The 20,338-nt window shown below is 36.8% G+C and overlaps 3 protein-coding genes across 3 annotated transcripts; 2 read left to right on the plus strand and 1 right to left on the minus strand.

Annotated features, from left to right (window-relative positions):
- Window positions 1-123: 123 nt before the first annotated feature.
- Window positions 124-1,721, plus strand: LOC124427801 (ciliogenesis and planar polarity effector 2-like). Its single transcript, XM_046971110.1, has 5 exons — window positions 124-204; window positions 502-658; window positions 783-1,048; window positions 1,184-1,320; window positions 1,407-1,721. Exons 2-5 carry the CDS (start codon window positions 562-564, stop codon window positions 1,612-1,614), a joined length of 708 nt encoding a protein of 235 aa, XP_046827066.1. The 5' UTR covers window positions 124-204; window positions 502-561; the 3' UTR covers window positions 1,615-1,721.
- Window positions 1,722-1,814: 93 nt separating this feature from the next.
- On the plus strand, window positions 1,815-10,672 carry LOC124427800 (mitochondrial cardiolipin hydrolase). The gene is made up of 7 exons (XM_046971109.1): window positions 1,815-1,883; window positions 2,522-2,625; window positions 3,007-3,217; window positions 3,338-3,522; window positions 3,720-4,670; window positions 9,408-10,186; window positions 10,329-10,672. The coding sequence occupies exons 2-5, from the start codon at window positions 2,580-2,582 to the stop codon at window positions 3,998-4,000; spliced, it is 723 nt and encodes a 240-aa protein (XP_046827065.1). The 5' UTR covers window positions 1,815-1,883; window positions 2,522-2,579; the 3' UTR covers window positions 4,001-4,670; window positions 9,408-10,186; window positions 10,329-10,672.
- A 1,524-nt stretch (window positions 10,673-12,196) lies between these two features.
- LOC124427799 (serine/threonine-protein kinase meng-po) lies at window positions 12,197-20,313 on the minus strand. Its single transcript, XM_046971108.1, has 2 exons — window positions 19,830-20,313; window positions 12,197-16,291 (listed from the first exon to the last, which is right to left on the minus strand). Exon 2 carries the CDS (start codon window positions 16,289-16,291, stop codon window positions 15,128-15,130), a length of 1,164 nt encoding a protein of 387 aa, XP_046827064.1. The 5' UTR covers window positions 19,830-20,313; the 3' UTR covers window positions 12,197-15,127.
- Between the last annotated feature and the right edge of the window lie 25 nt (window positions 20,314-20,338).

The following is a 20,338-nucleotide window of genomic DNA, read 5'->3' on the forward strand; positions in this document are numbered from 1 at the left end:
GTGGATTTTATTGGCCAATGTAACGTTGGATGTTGTACCACTGCTAACTTCACGGCTAATAGAAATGCTTGTCATTCAAATATTGGGGGAAATGCGAGCGTTCATTGGTGCAAACAAGGCGGGATTTGCTTCTATTGGCCAATACCGTTGGGATCCATCTATCTGCGAAAAAGAACGAGCATACCGACGAACTTAGATGATATCGTTACGTATTCGATATATTGATAAATAAACGGAATTCTGATAATCGAAATCGATTTTCATCGATTATTTTAACTAATACACACGCTATCTCGAAAAGTTTTCTATTTGACGACTTAATTTTTTCTTTATTATTTACGTTTTGTTTTGTTCTTTTTCTCTCTCTCTCTCTCTCTCTATATATATATATATATATATATATATATATATATATATATATATGTGTGTGTATATATATACATATATATGTAGTTGATAAAGAATTTAATATACATTTTTAACATGTGATATGTTGTATAGGTACATACATTGTTATAATTACGTCAACGTAGAAACTTAAATACTCCATTTAACATCATCATGAATGCAATAAACATGAATTGGTTAAGCTCAGCAGAGGGTGAATCATTGATGCATCATTTTTATGTAAATTCATCTAAGAAGAGAAGATTTTATGGTAATTGATCATTGCGAATTTTTATGATAATTTCTTTCATATATTTTATGGATTTACTGATTGCTTTCAAGATTTTAGAAAAGAAAATATGTTCTATTCGGTAATAAATATTTTCTGTTTTTAGGTATCTTGGAAAAGCCATCATTGCCATCTTCCATCGAGGAAGTTACTTATAAAATTTTTATGATTGGTAGATCTGGCGTAGGAAAAACTTCTGTCATAACACGTTTAGCTGGTTTTTCAGAACCCAACAACTATATTGAAACGAATGGCATAAAAAAGACAAATGTATTTTGGCCAGTGAAGATATGGGATAAGGTCATATTGTTTAAATTACAATTTTGGGATACATCGGAAAGCAGTATTAAAAAATATAATCATATTTTACCAGTATGCCTCTTTCTATGTCCATAGTATACATGTTTATATATATATATATTTATAACAAAGGTTGATTTATACAAATATATATATATATATATATATGTGTGTGTGTGTGTGTATATGTGTGTGCATATTTTGTAGACATGTAAAGATAAAGTAGATGCAATCTGTTCTGTATTTTCCTTCGATGATGTAACCAGTTTTAATGACATACCTTATCTGATAAACACAATGAGTACAATCAAAGAAAAACCTGCAAATATAGTAATCGGCACAAAGTAAGATTATAAAAACAATATTTACTATAGATAATAATTATTGAAGTGTAAACAACCATTATTTTTATTGTATTTGATGTTAACAGATTTAAGCCATGGTCAAATTCAATGGTAGAAGAAACTCAAGTTAAAGAATTCGAAGATAAGTGGAAAGTGAAGATTATTAAAATTGATTCTAATAAATTAACCAACAGATCCGAGCTTTTTGACTGTTCTTACCAATTAAATACTATTTGCAATATTTTGTGGAATAGAGACAAAGAATTCATATCGAAACAAATTGTTCAAAGTTAAAAACTATTGATTTATAATTATTTCAAATACGTCGTTATAGATGTACACATATTTCATTATTTTAATTATTACTTGATTTAATATCAAATATATTGAAATAATAATTTTAAAGTTATATGATTTTCGCGCGTTGAATCGACTGGAAGATTAGCGAAAGTCAAGAGCCAATCAGATCGCAGCCGCCATGATTCCTTTCCGTCATTTACGTAGGAGCAGTTGTAGCAGACGGATGACTAGCGTCATAGCTCCAAATTTTTTCATTTTCTAAAGTAAGGATTACAACTTTTGCATTCAAAAAAAAAAATATATATATATATATATATAAAATATTCATAAAAAAATATATAAGACTGTCTAATAAGATAGGTTAGTTCTTTCTTATATTATTGTATTTGACAAAACGCCATACTTTTGTATATGTATTTAAATATGTAATAAAGACACATTGTTATATATAACATTATCAAGGATTACGGATGTGGCAAACAATACGAACGATTGAGTTTTCGTACTCTCTTTTTCTTTCTCTCTCGGTCATTAGGTTGCGGAAATATGTAATAATAAGTTCGACGGAGTAATAAATCGTATTAAAGCATATTATATTCAATATATTTAATTCGTACTATAATATTAAAAATAATGGTGTTTCCATAAGCAGCATTCTCTTCAATATTTCTCATTACCACGACCATTGATATTACTTACGATGTAATATTTATTTTGTGATATAACGCAAATACTGTCGACGAGGTTATGTCTATAAATAGAAATATTTATTAAATTAATATATAATTTTTTATAAATTTTTTCTTAAATTTTTATACGTTCGTTGTCCATTATTTTATTCATACTTTTATTATTTATATTCGTACTAAAAAGAAATTCGTTTAATTTTTATGGTGAACAGTCGGTAAAAGAAAAATGTAGATCAATAATAATCGAAGGCATCCTGTTTTACCGTGACAATGACGTTCTACAGTGCAGTCTACTATGGTGAAAAAAAAAATTTCGGTAAGAAAAATAAACTTCTATAAAAATAAGTTTTATTTTACGATATAACTTCGATTATTGTAATTTTTACGAAAGATATTAGCAATGTTTATCCATAATCTCGATCAAGTGTAAATATTATAACGTAGTTAGAAATGATTCCTTTGGATATACATATACATATATATATATATATATATATATATATATATATATATATGTATATATGTATTATTATTATTATTTGTATTTTAGCGGGAAACAGATTAAGAAAAGCTGTTGGGGAAAAAAATCACACGCAAGCTTAGTGTAATTTTTATCTGATTATTCTGTTCGTAAAAAGGACCAAGAGCGAAATATCGAGTATAAAAATGAATAGATCAACGATGTTTTTTATCGCAGCAGGTGTTATTTCGTCGGAGATTATTTGGCAAGGATATAAAAGATGTCGTAATTTAGGATGGAACAATTTTTTTAGAGGTTCTCTTATTAAACAGAAGAAAGGATCTCTAATGGAAGTATTATTTTTTATGGAAGAATCAGCTTTTTGTCGACCACATCTCAATTTTCATGATAATTGCAACGAATTAAACTGTGCCGTGGCTAATTTAAAGTAAGAACAAGGAATAATTAAATGTCACGTTAATAACTTCTATAAAGGAAGTTTTAATGTATAATGTTTCCATTATGCCATTGAGACACACATTAGAGTTTTCATAATAACTTTTTTTAGTAAATTGAAAAAGTATTTGAAATCTGCCAAATCCACTATAGACGTGTGCATGTACTTTTTTACTTCTCAACAATTGGCCGATGTTATTATGGAAGCACAGAAACGTGGAGTCGTAGTTAGAATTATAATTGATGCTAATATGGCAGAGCACAATGACAATCAAGCTATACCTTTCCGTAAAGCAAGTAAGTCAACCGTATAATAATTGGAATATCTTTGAACATCAACTGAGTTACTGATAACAATATCAATTTATCAATGATATTGACAATATGCAATGTATCATTGTAAAGGCTTTCGTATCTTTTTTATACAAACCTTATATATGTTTCATGCAATAAGTCGATATAGTTAAAATTCATAAAAATGTCTGTACTTACAGGTATTAAAGTTAGAACTAAATCCACAGATAATCTTATGCATCATAAATTTGCCATCATCGATGATGATATTCTTATCACAGGAAGTGCTAACTGGACAATGCAGGCATTATTTGGAAATTCAGAAAATATTATAATAACCAATCATCCTATATTACTAAAAAGATTCATAGATGAATTTAAAAGATTGTGGAAGATATACGATAAAGATTTTTTAAAATCAGTTTCATTTGAATCCCATCAGACAGAAATAGGGGAATTGAAAAAATTAGAAAACAGATAATATTAATAATAATGATATTATGATACGGTGTTTTTTATTTTTTTTTTTATAAAGGAAAGTAAATTTTTAATTTTTTGATAAATACCTATGCAATTTGTTTTAAAAATAGATTAATCATTTTATAATTATTTATATTTAATTTCATATCTTTTGTAATGTCATATTTTTCTAAACCCTTATCTGTGTCTCCAGTACAAATATCCTGGGTCTTTGTACTGGCAGATGGAATTTATTTCTTATAGTATTAAGTCAAGATAAACTTTAGGGGAGTTACCATGACGATTCTGACGTCACTTACTATTACCCTACGTTATTCTTTGCATTATATTCTCTCTTTTCGTACCTGTACTGTAAGACCTGTAGCTGTTGTATTAATCAAATTTTCCTTTGTTATAGACGACTTTCTTTTTTTTTTTTTTTTCTTAATACCCAAGATAAAAAGGAGCGAGCGCTGAATCTCAAGTACAATTGTTTCTCATTACGATGAACAACGAATATTTGGAAGATAATTTCGGTGGACGTTCTGTTACTTAGTTTCGATTATCTTTGAACGTGACGTCACAGCTGGACTACGCCAACATTCGACTCTTGCGCAGGATTCAGTCACGCGTTAAAATAATGTACATTAATACATTTAATGACATCATAACAGGATTTCTACTATAATATCGTAATTACTCATAAATAATTTCTTCCTCTATTTGTTTGCGATTTATGCGCATTACTCGCATTTTTATTTCTCAAGTCGGTTTCATTTCTCTCGTTATCCATCGAAATATGATACGATTTAAATGAAATAACTAGAGTCAAATGGCTTGCACTTTTATTAATCTAATATTAGATGAAATTGAACGTTGTGCTCTTAACTGTTTGAATTCATAAAGGAGATCATAAAGTTACCAGACGACGGAAAGTTTTACGAAGCACAATTCCAGGAGTATGAACGCGTGGGCAGATTGTCGACGATAGTTACGAAGGAATTGTGCATTTTGTAGGTTTCCAAAACAAAAAAAAAAAAGAAAAAAAAAAAGAACGAGTAGGAGAAAAGAGCGAGAATAGTGCCATTGAGAAAGTTTTTGAGCATTGAGAGAGCTGAATATAAAAACTGCAATATTTCGCGAGTTTACAAGCTCGTAAGGCTAGATATCTACGGTACGACTGAATTTTCCCCACTGGAAACATTCTCGACGAAGCTTCTAACGTTTCTGGAATTATCGTAGCGTGATACTCGATGAAATGTGCCGTAGGATGAAACAAACTTTAGAGATCAAGAAAGGCATGTTAGAGACCACGTGTGTTCGATATGTGTGTGTACATGTATACATACGTATGTATGTATGTACGTGTACATCGTGGTGGCGATCTCATAAGGCCTGGAATAGACGTACTTGACATTGCTTTAACGTTCTATTATACCGTGTCGAGGTCTTTTCGTTGTAAGAGGAGGAAACGAATAAGGCCGAGTCGACATTTTTCTTTTATCTTTTTTTCTTTCTTTTTTCTTTTTCTTTTTTTTCTTCTTTTTTTTTTTTTTTTTTTTTTTTTCTTTCTTTTTTTACGGTACTTTATGCAGTATGTACGTGTGGTGTAATTAATGTTAGTCGATGGTTATATAAAACGGCGAAGTAACAACAACGTCCAACGTCTTAATTCGATTTCGTTAGAAACTAACGATCAAAGTTCGTGGTTATATATAGATTTCTTCTTATGCATTATTATTATTATTATTATTATTATTATTATTATTATTATCATTGAGAATTTAAATATGTTAATGTATTTGAAATCGTCATATCGATGGTTGAATATTGTTTTACATATTTCTTTATTAATGATTCTTTGATGTTTTGCAGACGAGCTTTGACGTCGAAAAAATATCGATTACGAAGAAGTGTTAGAAGCTCAGTGAGTTTGTGTTTGCAGATAGTAAGGAGTAATAGAGTAGATTTCCGTACGTTTGCCTTCGGGGGTTGAATCTTTTGTATGTATACATATGTTCACGAGCGCACGCTACACCTGCGATCTTAATTCCGTCGTGGTTCGCGCGTATTGATTGAGTATTTTTAGATCTGCCAGCGGCAACCCTGCCGGCGTCAAATATTAACTCGAATCCAAAAATAGACTTCGCCCCGGCATCAGAAGCAACACCAGCAACAGCCCCGACTCCCTTTTCGCTAGACAGCACAAAGATCAAGAGCGAGGGAGAAGGTGAAGAGAGGATCTGCGAGAGGGTTGGACTGTGCGATCGCTACTCCTTCTTTTTTTCGTGCTTAACTGCAGCCCATAGAAAGGGTGGAAAACTACTCGTTCGTTTGAATCAAAAGAGAAGAAGGATCCGAGTATTTTTCTATCGACACGTTCGACGTACATACATATACAACGTGTATGCACGCGCGCGCGCGTATCGAAAAATGCAATTTCACGTCTTTGCGTCGTCGCTAATTTCGTCAGAAAGACATGGAGTTTCAAGTGCGTCACCTGGGAGTCGCAAAGAGAGAGAGAGAGAGAGAGAGAGACAGAGATTTATATGTACGCAAAGACAAATCCGTCCCATTTTTTTCAACGGGAAAAATCGTAAAGCTTTCGGAGAAGGCTATCTGCGTAACGGAACTTTCTGTCGAATCTTGTCGTTCCCAGGATTTTCGCATTTTAGAAAATCAACGTTATTTATTTAGAGGTACATTATTTCGAGTAAAGAATTTCAAATGAATATCAAATAATTGTAACGGTTAACCATTAGCTTTTATTTAATATTTCTAGATTACTTCAAAGTATTTATCAGGAAGGGTTAATGCACATATGTACGGGATCGTTTTCGTCGTGTCATTCACTCGAACGTATATTTTGAGATAAACGATTTAAGGATCGAGAAACTAGATCGCTTAGTGACAGGAAAGTTCTTCTCTATTTAATAATCTACCTTTCATCCACCCACGCACGTCGACGATTTCCGAAGAACTATTATCAATCTTCCTGGCGTTTCCATCGGTCACGAATGCCTTAGATTTTGGCAGCATATAATCCTATCACCCTCGTATTCTTCCAGAGTGATTTTGAACCAACGACAGGTGACATGCTTTAGTACTCATGCGGCCCAGATTCGTGAGACGTAACTTTATAATATCAAACTCGCCAGTTGCGTCGAGTTGCGACGATCACTTTTATAAGAGAAAAAATTCGCTTCTTTGAATTAATATAAATTAATCGTTCGTTGTTTCGTCGCAGGATTTTTAAAAGCGCATGATTTTTGAAGGCGAAGCAAACAAATTCGTAGAAATTACATTTTCGAAGACTATGAGATATACGAGTACAAATCCAGAGAGCACGTCGTTCATCGAATTGTGCAATAAACGTTACCCCTACGTACGGTCCGGTTTATGTTTCCTCTTTCCTGCGAGGGTGTGTATTTATATTTTATGTCGAAGTTATCGAAAGGCGTTGAAAAGGATTCGACGTTTTTAGATCTTCGAATGATTACCACCGACTCGTAAGTCTTAGGAAAGTTCGCAAGCAGCTTAATCGTTTTACGAGGTCACTGACCATATTCTGACGATCCAAAGAACTTTGCTATATAACCATATCATGTGGAAATGAAATGTACTTATGAAAATGTACTTAGTTGGTACAGAGGACAAATAGTTTTGAACAAAGAAAGTGAACGACGAAGTTGGTTTAAACTTTAAAAGATGAAATCTACTAATGATTTTAAAAGGAGTCCCTTAAAGAGGAGAAAGTACGATTTTATTTGTTACGAATGCATTCTCATAACGAGCGAGCACAGACAACGACGAAGCTTTCTTGGATCCAAAAATAAGAACGTACCGGTCCACCTGCCTTCGATTTTTGTTCGTTTACCGAGAGACCTGTACATTTTTAGAAGCATCCAGTCGTAAAGATAACCAGTTTGGTCATCGAACTTTATCTTGCAGCGGTCTGAAAATTGACCGAGGGAAAAGCAAGGATGAGAGAAGGGAGAATATCTTTCTCGCTCGGTGCCTCAAAGAATGAGGGAGGAAGAGAGAGAAAGCCTGTGTTTACGCCGTTGGATTATCGTCTTTGTCGCCATAGTAGTCTGCACCACCTACTCCATCTCGGTCGACATCGCGTTCGTTGCGATCACGTTTTTCCACGTTGCATGTAGGAGATAGAAAGAGGAGGAGAGTTAGAGAGAGAGAGAGAGAGAGAGAGAGAGAGAGAGAGAGGGAGGGAAAGAGACAGACAAGAGAGGGGTGCTTGAACCCTGGACCGTAGTTGAACGGCCTTTAAATTTTCTCGAGTCCTGGCCAAGCGTCGTTCCACCTCTAGCAGCTCCTCCCTAACGTCCCACCGCTTCCCCGAACCTGGCATGAGCGCGTCCTGAAAGAGGCGGCTCTTTGACGTCAGAGGGAATCGGGCAACGTCGTAAAACGAGACCAGCCACCGAACCGAAATACACCGAGTGCTGCACGTCGCGAAACGCGCGCGCCTTGTCTCGCGTGCCACGTTTGCTATCCCAATCGGGGTGGGGTCAGTTGGGGTTAAACAACCCCCCCCCATGCCCTCTACCCCTCTATGTACCCGCTTATCCTATTCAAGAGGATCTGCATCTTGGCCGATATTAGCACGACATCGCAGGGACTATCCCCTTTGTGTTTATCTTTTCATTTTATCCTTTGCAACGCGTCACGAATTTTCCATTCCACCGTCAGTGTTTCTCTCTCCCTCGTATTTCGGGGAGAAATTTATTGATATTACCACGGTAGAAGGGGAGATCTTTGAACCAACGGTACAAGAGCGAGGGGAATCTTGATTATTTTCTCTAACACTGCATCTAGCGGGGTCTATCTTTGCTCGTGTTCCTTGAACGACCCGCAATCGATGAGTTATTCCTCGTGATTTGCGTCTCCTATACTTTACGTCTCACGGTTTCTCGTCCCTTCTTTTTCTTTTTTTCTTCTTTTTTTTTTCTTTTTTCTTTTTTTTTTTAATCTTTCCAAGCCGTGGCTCGGGCGTTCAGGTAAAGCGTTAAAACGTTAAAGCAAGGTAACGTCGAGTGGTTAAATATTGCTTGTGACCGATGCCACGCCAAGGCGCGGACTGATAGAAGTAGAACATTGTCCGTATGACGATGTATAAATGGGTTAGCGGGTATGAAAATAGTCACCGGGGCGTTGGACCTGAGGATCGATGCGATTTCTCGTCCTCTTCGACGACGAAGGCGAGAGCTCGTCTATTTGGACCAAACGTCGTTTCATTGAATATCCTCGACTTTCCTTCCATCATCCCCGTTCGCTCATTCAGAATTATTTCAATCCGATTGCTTCAATTATCCATTTTGATGATCGTCTTCACCATCATTTTCTTCTCTTTACTTTTTCCTTTTTTATGAATAATTCAATTGCCCTGATATAAAATGTTTCTTTTATAGACGCTCGAAGAACTCTCGAAATGGAAATTCTATTGATCAAGAGAAGATCGTATAAGAAAGGGATAACGCAGATCTGCTAAAAAGACGAAGACATTTGCGTCACGCTGGAAGGTTGTAACTCATCCGATGGATTCGTAAACACTGTAGAGAGAGAGAGAGCGAGAGAGAGAGAGAGAATCGTGCGTGGGGTGTTATAGCTATCTACAAGTATACTACATGGAGAGAGTTGGACGTTTGGATCGGACGGTTAGAATAAGACGAGGAAAATCGTCTGTATTGAGTCGGTTCGCCGAACGTGAGAGCTTGTCAAAACATGCGCCTAAGAATACACGATTCGTGATCGGAAATAGCAAGACGGTGGCCCGAAATAAGCGAATCGCAAGATAATGGAACGCGGGTGCATCCTGACTTAAGTAGCGACGCAAGCGAGGAAGAAGATGAGGATGAAGAGGGAGGAGGGAAGGACGTCCGGACGTTGGCGTCGTGGCATACCCTCGTCAGGTGTTACGTCCTCAGCCGTGGCAAGGCGGCAGTCGATGACACCACGAACGAGACGAGCTTCTGGACGACGTGTCGCCACTCGACTTTACTTGGCACCGAATCACGAGCGTCGTTAGACGTCGTGTGGGAGCTAACTTAAAGTCGAACGCTCGATTGATACGTTCGGCTTCGTGACGTTTGGAATCTCCTGGATAGAGTTCAGAAACGAATGCGCTTGGAATATAGAGCGATCAATGATCGGGCTTGCTCGACAGGTGCATCGCTAAAAACTTCCTTAGGTATACACGTTGTCTCATACTTTTTCTTTTTTTCTATTTTTTTTTTTTTTTTTTTCTTTTCGTTTCGTTCTCGAATCTTCGAAGCGAACGAATTCGTGAAATTAATTCAAATTTTTTACTTTACTCGAAACGTTTTTTCCAGCCCAAATTTTACTACACCTAATGTATTTCGTTTGGCCCGTGATCGTTGCCAAGAAATAATCCACGATGGCAACAAATCGTAAGATTCTCACGTGAGATAACTCGGTGTAATCGCGAACATATGTTCCGTCCTGAGTTCATCGTTCTCGAATAAAGTATGCGGATGAGAGGAGTATCCCAGTGATGCGAGAAAAATCTTTTATTATCCGACGATGTACTTCCTCGAGCTTTAATACTTCCACAGAACGATGTACCGGAAAAGTTTATAGACGAACTTCTCGAAAGCACGACGTCGTTAGATCTCACGAGTTCGCAATAAAAACTTTGAGAAATCGAAAGGGAAAATTCGATGAGTTTGATTGTATAAAAATACGATTTGAACAAAGCTCAAATAATATTATCTTTTATTATTTTCAATAAAATCAATGGCTATTATCTTCTTGCGAGGGTAAATATATAAAATTTTAATTCGCTTTTTAATATAAACAAATTCAATTTTTTAATATAAAAATTGCGCGTTTGAGATATTTTCGTCGGTATATCGTTTAATCCAATAGTGGAACATTTTATTCGAGGTAATATTTAAAATCGCTACCACCCGGGTAGAGAAGATTCAATTAGTTCATTTTTGTGGTTTTTCAAGCTGACGTACCGTGAACCGTTTGGCGTTGGCACGTTAAAAATGTGAAAGGAAAAAAGGTCAAAGGGCGATTATTTACCAGCGGGGCACGCTCCAGCCCCCCCGGTTGTAAAAATCTCAAGGTTGAAATCAAGATGCTTCGCGCAATTAGTCGGCTCTAATTGAACTTTGTACGTGCTTTATTTCTATTCGATAGAGGGAAAACATATATTTCCATTAGTGGAAGGTCGAACGAAAGTATCCTTGAAGCTTCGTTTACTTTTGAGTGAGTTTGCATTTTATTAATTAGAATTAATCGATATTATCCGAATGAAAGTTAATAAAAAGATATATATATATATATATATATATTTTTTTTTTGTCATTGACATTTACGAAGTGGGAAAATGTCACGTAACCGATAACCAGTCAATGGCTCGTACGATAAGGGCTTTTATTTAATTTTTTGGTATTGGACACTTGGCGACGATCATACGTTGCGTTTATTATCGGCACCAGAAATATATCTCCATATTGCGGAGAGCACCATGCGTGGGCGAGTTGTGTGGGAATGCGCGCGGTCTTCCGTAGATTCCCCTTATCCCGGGCATCCGGGCTACGTCGTCATGACAACACACCCTCCGACGAGCGACCACTGCATTCTGCTCTGCGAGCCACGGGATCGTGGTGTTGAGCTGCAAAAAGCTATACCGCTATGGACCGCCGCGTTCTAATTAATTTATTCGTTTTGTATCGAATCAATTGGATAACGGCTTATCGATTCTCGACGATATATCGAAGGATTATAATGACTCTAATAACTTTTCCATTTATCTTCGATTATGCCAGACTGTAGTTTCAAGAACAATCATTTCTCATTGGCAAACAAAATTCGTATCGCGACTCCCCCCACCCCCTACCCACCCACCCCTTCCTACCACTCACAAAGTGCAAAAGCTAAAGGTAAATTTTCGTTTTATCTGAAACATGACTCACGTAAAAATATTTGGATGCCGTTCCAAATAGTACAAGGTCGTGGGATATTTTATTCCGAGTGGTTTGAAAGTACGATTCAATATTTTACACGACTTGTATTTCTGGGTCACACATCGCGTCTCTTATTTATACGTATATATACATCGAATCTGAATGTTATATTGAAAAAGGAAGTCATCGTTGCTGGATAAAATGTTCTTTTTTAATGGGTATTGCGGTTAGGATCGATTAGAGATAGTTTAGAATGCATTCGATAATTGTTTTATATAATTTCAACGTTTATTTCGATATATACAAAACATTGCTTGACGTTTAACAGAGGCCACGCACCACGTAGTCCAAACTTCATCTTCATTGGCAATTTTTAAAATCAATAATTCTTGCGTTTAATTTCTTCTAAGAAAGGATCTACAAAGAGTTTTGCCTACTGAAACATATCTTCAGGATTAACGTACAAATGTAGAAACGCGTGTACGCAAACTTTCGACTTTCTTCTTCGTATTAATACATCTAAATCATCGTCTTGTCGCTCGAAAAGCGGACAAACCTGTTCGGAAATCCTCGTATTCGGGATCCCTGAGTGTTTGGCACGCGTACGCTCACACATCTATTTACAATAATCGTTCTCTTCCAACGTTTCGTACGCGTAATGTGCAAAAATCGATGACATCGAACCTCTCAAAATTAGGCTGGCGTCAGAAACACGTTAATCCTTGTAAACTTGGCGCAAAAAATATTGGCAAATTTCTCTTTTGGTCGTACGTAAGAAAAAAGGAAAAAAAAAAAAAAAAAGAAAATTATACTCGTCGTGCCAATAAATAGGGACGTTATCAAAGACGTCGATATTTTTAAAAATTAGTTACCAACACAAATTGATATACAATGAAACATTATATAAGCTTATTAATTGGCTCTGACATCACACATTTATGTGATCTCTTAATTGCAAGTTCATTGAGTAATACATATCGATGAATATAAAAAAAATTAACATTAATGCCAATTAATGAGGAGCAATCTAACGGATTAATTATTACGAGGGTTCGTCATCGATTTTGACTCGCAATCATTCGATATAGTATTTAATATACACTATTCGAGCATTGAAAATAGAAACGATGAATGGTCATGAGGCATTTTTCTTACAGCTTTTCTAATATCCCAGTCTATAGCTCATCGATAGCAATAAGGATGTATTTATTTTGTTAGTGATCCGAAAACCGAACGTTAACACTAAGATAGCCTCTTGCAAAGTCGTTCCTACGTACTTTTATTATCACAAATACGTCTTATTTTATTCCCGATTCACTTTTGGACCCACGAAGTACAACAAGGAACGAATTGACGCGAAGCTTGTTTATTTTTTCTCTTTTTTTTTTTAGCTCTGTTTTTTTTTCCTTTTTTTTTTTTTATTTTCTTCAATTTTATTTCTTCTTATTTTCTTTTTTTTTCCCCCCTGTTTTCTTTCTTTTTCCTCTTTTAGCCAGTATGTAAAGATGCTTTGCAATGGTGTCAATCAATCCACTCATTGCATGACGCGTCAAGATGTTATTTGTGAGTTTGTATTTGAAGAGTATAAGTATCAAGAAATATTTATGCATGCTGAGAGATAGGATTTATAATCGTCGAAAAGTCGATCAAAATTTTTACGACAAAATATAATCCAATTGTCATATGCTAGGTAATTAAATAGCGTATATAAAAGATAGTATTAATTTTGGAGCGATAGGTACTTACTAGTCGGCACCAAAAATGCCATTCGTCATTTTTCTCGCGATTCTCGATTAACGATTGCATTCTATTTTCTTCTTGTTTTTTCTTTTCTTTTCTTTTTTTTTTTTTTCTTATTTCTTTGTCTTTTTCTTTTTCTTCTTTTTTCGGTGCACACACGTTCGGCATTCGGACATTTGTATTTTAGGCAGAGTTACTCTCTAATTTTTCTTTTCTATATACAATCGTCGTTAAAGAACAACGTTACTAGATTTTTCATCCTCATACTTTTCTACATCTTACTATAAATTCCTACAAGAATATATGTATAATGTGTGTGTATGTGTGTACGTATACATATATATATATATATATATTTATATATATGCATTTTCTATCGATTAGACAACAATCAAACTTCCTAGTCGATTTTGCAGCATCCGTTTTGCTTTGTCCTTTCATTTTATCTGATATAGGAGCTTTTTTTTTCGAAATGCTTTTGAAAATTACATACTCGTTACAATAAAACTGTCTAGTCAAGATATTTAATGTTTACTGAATTTTTTGTTTAAATATTCGGGTTAACTTGTTTGCAATACTTTGATAGAATTCGAAAGATATCATATTGATTATAATTTCAAAAGAACCTCTATAGTATTCGAATAGTAATTATATCCAATCGTCGAAGCGTCATTTTTCTTGTGAATATTTTAGGATACTAATTGATACCTTGACCTCGATCGCGTGCAAAAGAGAATGAACACGAAGAAAAGGAAAAGTTTTGTGCGACCGATAAAAATTCGTGCTCAATCGCGGAAAATCCGCATTTCATCTCTACGGTTTACTGATTACAAGGACACAGGTATTTGACTATTAAGTTTCATCTGACATTTATTATTGTCTCTTTGGCTGGCATGCTGACACTTCGTTATCCTTATAGTGTCACGATCACTACATCCTCTATATCACATTCATTTTTATCTACTGACTAGACTCTTTCGTACAACTAATGAGAAAGAAAAAGAGAAAGAAAGATATAGAGAAGATGTGAAATAGCTGTCTCTTCTCTCTCTCTCTCTCTCTCTCTCTCTCTCTCTCTCTCCTTCGTCTTCTTCTTGCATCATCGATAAAGTCACTCGTACACTCTTGCATCGCGCGACCTTACGACCTCGTCATGGTTTTTATCGGTATCGCCCTTGAACGATCTCGAAAGACGCGAAGAGTTCATCGATTATCGGTCCGTCGATAAAGTCTATCACACGAGGTATTACTGAACACGTTGGAAATGTGATCGATGCATAAAATTGCACTCGACGTCCACGTCATGGATAATGCAGTTCGATAGCTTACTAAGCTTATTCGCCATAAAGGCATTATTTAGCACGTTCGACTTGCACGTCGAGATCTGCCAGGCTGTACTTGCGTTCCTGCTTGATACTCTGCAAGCAGGGTTCGCTGAAAGATTTAACCATCTCTCACATATTCTCCGTACCAAATCCACCTATGAAACTGGGATCGTGGATAGTAGAATCGCATTGCATCACCCATTCCCAGATCCTCTTTGTGACAACTTTCTGGTCGACCGTTGTCTCGAGACCGTAACTGTTTAACAGTTTTCTCAATTTGTTTTTGTTCTCGTCGACGTTGTGACGATCGTCCACGATCGTGTCCAAATAGAGAAGGCTGTCGCCTCTCCTGGCTAGACTTTCGTTTACATCGACCGACGTCGATGTAGCACTGTGACTGATTTTGCTGATGCACCAAGAATCTTTTAGGTATTTATTGATTTCCGTCACGTGCGGTCTTTTCTCAGGTTTGTGCTCGAAGGCTCGCCTAAAGTACCTCAAAAGTCGTGGCGTGAAACGTCTGAAAGTTGGTGGTATTTTGGTGGTACGTCTTTTGAGCCATCTTTGAAAAGCCGAATAATCCGGATCCTGGATCAGGTCGGCACTCTGCCAGGGTGGATTGCCCGTCAGACAAACGAAGAGGACTATGCCGAATTGCCAGCAATCGGCACTTCTCTTGCAGGCGTACCTTTCGTTCTTGATAACCTCGTAGATTTCAGGCGGCTGAAATGGTACCCAGGTGCATCTAATTTTGTTCACTAGACTACCCTCGCGTTTCGTACTACCAAAGTCGCAGAGCTTTATCTTGGACATGTCTTGTGCAAAAACCAGCACGTTTTCGAGTTTAATATCTCGGTGGGCCAGTTGCTTGGAATGAAGGAAGTCGAGAGCCGAAGCCAATTGTCCGGCGATTCTCTTACAGGCGTCCTCGCCTAATCCTCCGGCTTTCACGTTTCCGGACAGATCCCCGAACGGCGCGTATTCCTGGGCGAAGAAATAACATTTCTCGGCCTTAAAGGCGACTGCATAAGAACAGAGTATACTGGGATGTGGACTGAGATGATAGGAATAATGGAATTCCCGAAAGAAATCCTTTTCGGTGGTGAGTTCCTGATGGACCGCCTTTAGGACCACCCTCGTTTGTGTTGCCCTGTGCATTGCAAGAAGAATCTTGGCAAAACTACCCTCGCCTAAAGTCTTCTCGACATTGTACTCTTTTGCCAGATCCAATTCCTCGAGCGGTACCTCTTGTATCCTGTGGATACCCGATTCCTTCTTCTCGTGCAGCTTCATCTGAAACATCAAAGAGGAGGATTATAAATTTCAATGATCGTTCACACGTGGATAATAATATCTATCTAGACGATTTATCTACTCTTAATTGACGTCATTCAACGAGGAAATACACAAACCGCTTCTATTATCTAACACGCTCGTCTGACATTAACGGGATATCGATGTTGAAACTTTGCGAAATCGCTTCTTTTCGTATCAGCGGGATTAAATTAATCGAGTAAAGCAAAGTATTAATCGATCTTCAGGAAGTTTATCGTCTTAACGTCATCCTTACGTCAGCGTAGTTTTACGGTTTAAAGGATTGCTACCTCGGGGATTAGGGGGTGTGAGGCAAAGAGGGGATGGAGATTCAGAACGGGCGGCCGTACGATTTAACGCACGAATGCATCGTGTTTTACGTGGGATGCTGGAAACCGTCATGACTTTGTCAACAGTTTCACAACAGTGCGAGCGAATCACGTTAGATCGAGTGTCGCAAGTTTACTAGACGTATCGATTATATGAACGTCGACCGACTCGATCGGAAAACGGTGAATGCATCAATGACGTTAGACACCCGTGAGGAAAGCACGAGGGTCTGGTCTGAGTGATGGATGCCTTCCTTTCTTCTAACGGGTGAAAAGAGGATATTTACGTTTCCGACGCAGTGACAAAGCGCGTCCTATTTCAAAAATAGGTATGTCTGTCCGCTTCAAGCTCCGGCCGTTCGCGTGCTATCTACGTAGAATAAGTCATATTATCACGAGAGGATTTAATCAAGGAAAGATTCAATCATTGATAATAACGTTTTCTAGTTTCCTCAAGAATATTATACTCGTTGAACGTAAAATCTGATTTCATCTTAGTTAATCGAACTGTTATGGAGCTATCAAATATATTTAACGTACAACATTAATATCGATTTTGTGTTTGCAAAGACGACGAGCTGAGGCTCGAACGCACGTTTCCACGTGCGTCATTCGTCCAGCTGCATGCGCGCACGATGTAAACGTACCGTCCAAATCGTCGGGGAATCTCTTTCGGAGATTTATACTCGATCCACCGATTTATAACTTTGTTGATTCACGCCACTGCTCGATAATATATTCGTATGAGGGAGATAGAGAGAAAAAGGCAGGGAGAGAGAGAGAGAGAGAGAGAGAGAGAGAGAGGATAAGACGTAGGTAAACAAAATAGTAATAAAAAAGGAAAAAGAAAAAAATTGATTGAATTAAAAATATATAATGTCTAACAGGAAATTAATTATTCTTCAATCAACTTAACGAGGAAGTTATTCGAAACTCGTGTCCTCAATCTTTTGACAAGTTTTTATAATTTCTCAAACCACATATTCTTGATCTATCCACATGGCTGGCGCCTTTCAAAAGCGAAGAAATTCAGGACCGAGACAGCATGGATCGGTAAAAGATGTAAAGTTTCTGGAAGGAGAAAAGAGCATGGCATAGAAAGCAGAAGGAAGGTGGATGGAGGAGGAAGGGAGGGGGGTGGCCGGGTGAACCCAGGACCTTTACAGCGGGCTCTCCTAGATCAATAGCAAGGACCTCGGTTTGGCCAACGCAATCTGGCTAGCAGAATAGAGATCCCGCGACTTTCTAGAAACCCTGACGGAGTCGAAGGAGCTTTGGCATCGATTCAAATAGGGACGCTCGTACGAAATCGACTTTTCCTAAATTTATCGTCGCGTCGATGTTCGAGTTCTGACATGTGTGCATCCGGAAGCCAAAAAGATATCTCAGTTCTTATATCTCTTAGAGAGATTTGCTTCATTCTATCGCATCTCTTTTCCTGTTTTTTTTTTCTTTTTCTTTCTTTTTTTTTTTTTTTTTTTTTGTCGAAGGAGAGTCACCATTATTTTTTACTTTATTTTTACTAGACCGGTTAACACCGGTTTGCCCTGACAAGCCTTAGGCGCAAGTATATTTAGCATTTCTGTTTACCGCGTCTATTTTAATGTCGTGCGAGGGATGAAGAGAGTGATTCTTTGGCGTGAATGCGTGTCTCCGATGAAGCGATTGAGAAAGGGTTAAGTAGCGTGAAAAGGATGCACGTGTTGACGAATGCACCTCGTTCATCAAAAAACATAAGTATCACGGTTCGACTCTCATTCTATTTTTTATTGTTAAACAACTTAGTCTTTCAGGTTGACACTTTTTTCCTTGATATTTTAACGACCTGTCAGTTTTTATTACAAAAGATCTAGACAATTATAGGAATAGATATAAGCGAGTCGTTTTATGAAGGAACGACCCACGCTGTGAATCAGCAGACTGCGTAACGCCATTGGATGACTAAGTCAATATTCTTTTTTTTCTTTTTTTTTTTTTTTTTTCTTTTTACGAGTAATAGATCATCTATACTTGACCACGACAAGTTTGACAGAATTTAAAGTCGAAATGTTCGTGATATTTCGATACGCCGAATTTATCCCGATAAAATTCGTCGGAAGGATTTTATGACCCACTCGATACGTACTTTATATGAGTTATTATGGACCGCTAAAGTTAACTTTGTTGCATTTGGATGATAAATGTGTCCTAGAAATGGATGATTATCGATTCGACATTGTGATTTTATTTTCGGCTAAACTGGACGTTCTTTATGATTACCTGAAATCAAATATCGGCTATCTATTTTCGAGTATACAGACCGATATATAGTAGAAACGTTTTATCGGAAGGTCTTAACGATCGATACTCCTTGACATAATCGTTCATTTCCTTCGGGAGAGAAATTAATTGTTTCCTTTTTTAATTTCAAATTTAACATTAAACCAAGTGGTTGAACGAGCCTGGATGATCGATGATACGTCAATAATAATTATCTCTCGCAGGAATATCGTATACGAAGAACGTTCAAAGTAAATTGCTTAGGTTTCTTCAATGATAACATAAACCAATTAGTAATACTTTCCGCTTTCTTGAAAGAATTAGCTTAAGCACCTCGTATCGTCTTCCTCGGCGATCAATAATCTTCAAGTATTACCTCGTTATCGTTGTTAAAAAAATATCGTACAAGCGAGATGTCAGTTATCAATATATGGCGAAATGTCAGATTCCATGTCATTTTGTGGAATCGATAAATATCACATAAATATAGTCCTATAATTTTCGACTCGTTATCTCCCAAACGTTCCATTAGCGACAGACGTTGATCGTTCGTGTCTAAATAGTAGGATTTACTAAAGGCATTTAAAATTGAACACTCATGTTCTACTAATGTTTTTACTTCAATAGGATGAGGTAAGAGAAGTAAGGGGAGAAAGTAGAGTGAAAGAGAGAGAGAGAGAGAGAGAGAGAGAGAGAGAGAGAGAGAGAGAGAGGAGTAGAAAAATGGATTATTAATTATTTCAAAGTCATTATCTCGAAGACGCGTATACTTAGCGATGACAATGATTGAATATTTATGTGATCGAATAATTCATCGACTTAATCATTTTCAAAAGTATTATTTCTTATCGAGATACAGATTGCATAATATTATATATATATATATATAATTATATTTCATATCCATCTAAGAAGCTTTGAGAACTTACCACGATCGGAGAGATGAATAAATTATCACGAAGGGATTCACTGCACAAGCTAAACGTCGAATCTTCTCTTTCTCTCTCTTTCTCTCTCCCTTTTCTCGCTCCTTCTCAATTTTTCTTCACGGTAGATTATTTATTATTCGAGATCACTCGAGTGTCCGTTTCACTTGTCACCGAAAAGTCTTCCTAAGTATCTTCTTTCTCATTTACATCCTCCACGGGATCAAAGACAACGTTTTCTTTTTTCTGTGTCTTGAACAATCGTCGTTTAAAAATAACAACGAATAAATAGTACGAGAGTTTCTCACGTGAAAAAAAGAAAATAAAGTCTGTCACACTTAATCGCTCTTCTTTGTCAAATAAAGATCGACGACGGATCAACGTCGTTCAATGAGATAAATGTCGTTAAGAGAATAAAAGAAGCCGGCAGAGCGCGTTAACATTTTCAGTTGTGCGCGTATCTCGCGTCTGAAGGCATCGCGACGCCCAGCGTCGCTTTTATAGACGCGCCG

The sequence above is a fragment of the Vespa crabro genome, chromosome 11 (genome assembly GCF_910589235.1).
Source record: "Vespa crabro chromosome 11, iyVesCrab1.2, whole genome shotgun sequence".
Lineage (NCBI taxonomy): Eukaryota > Metazoa > Arthropoda > Insecta > Hymenoptera > Vespidae > Vespa > Vespa crabro.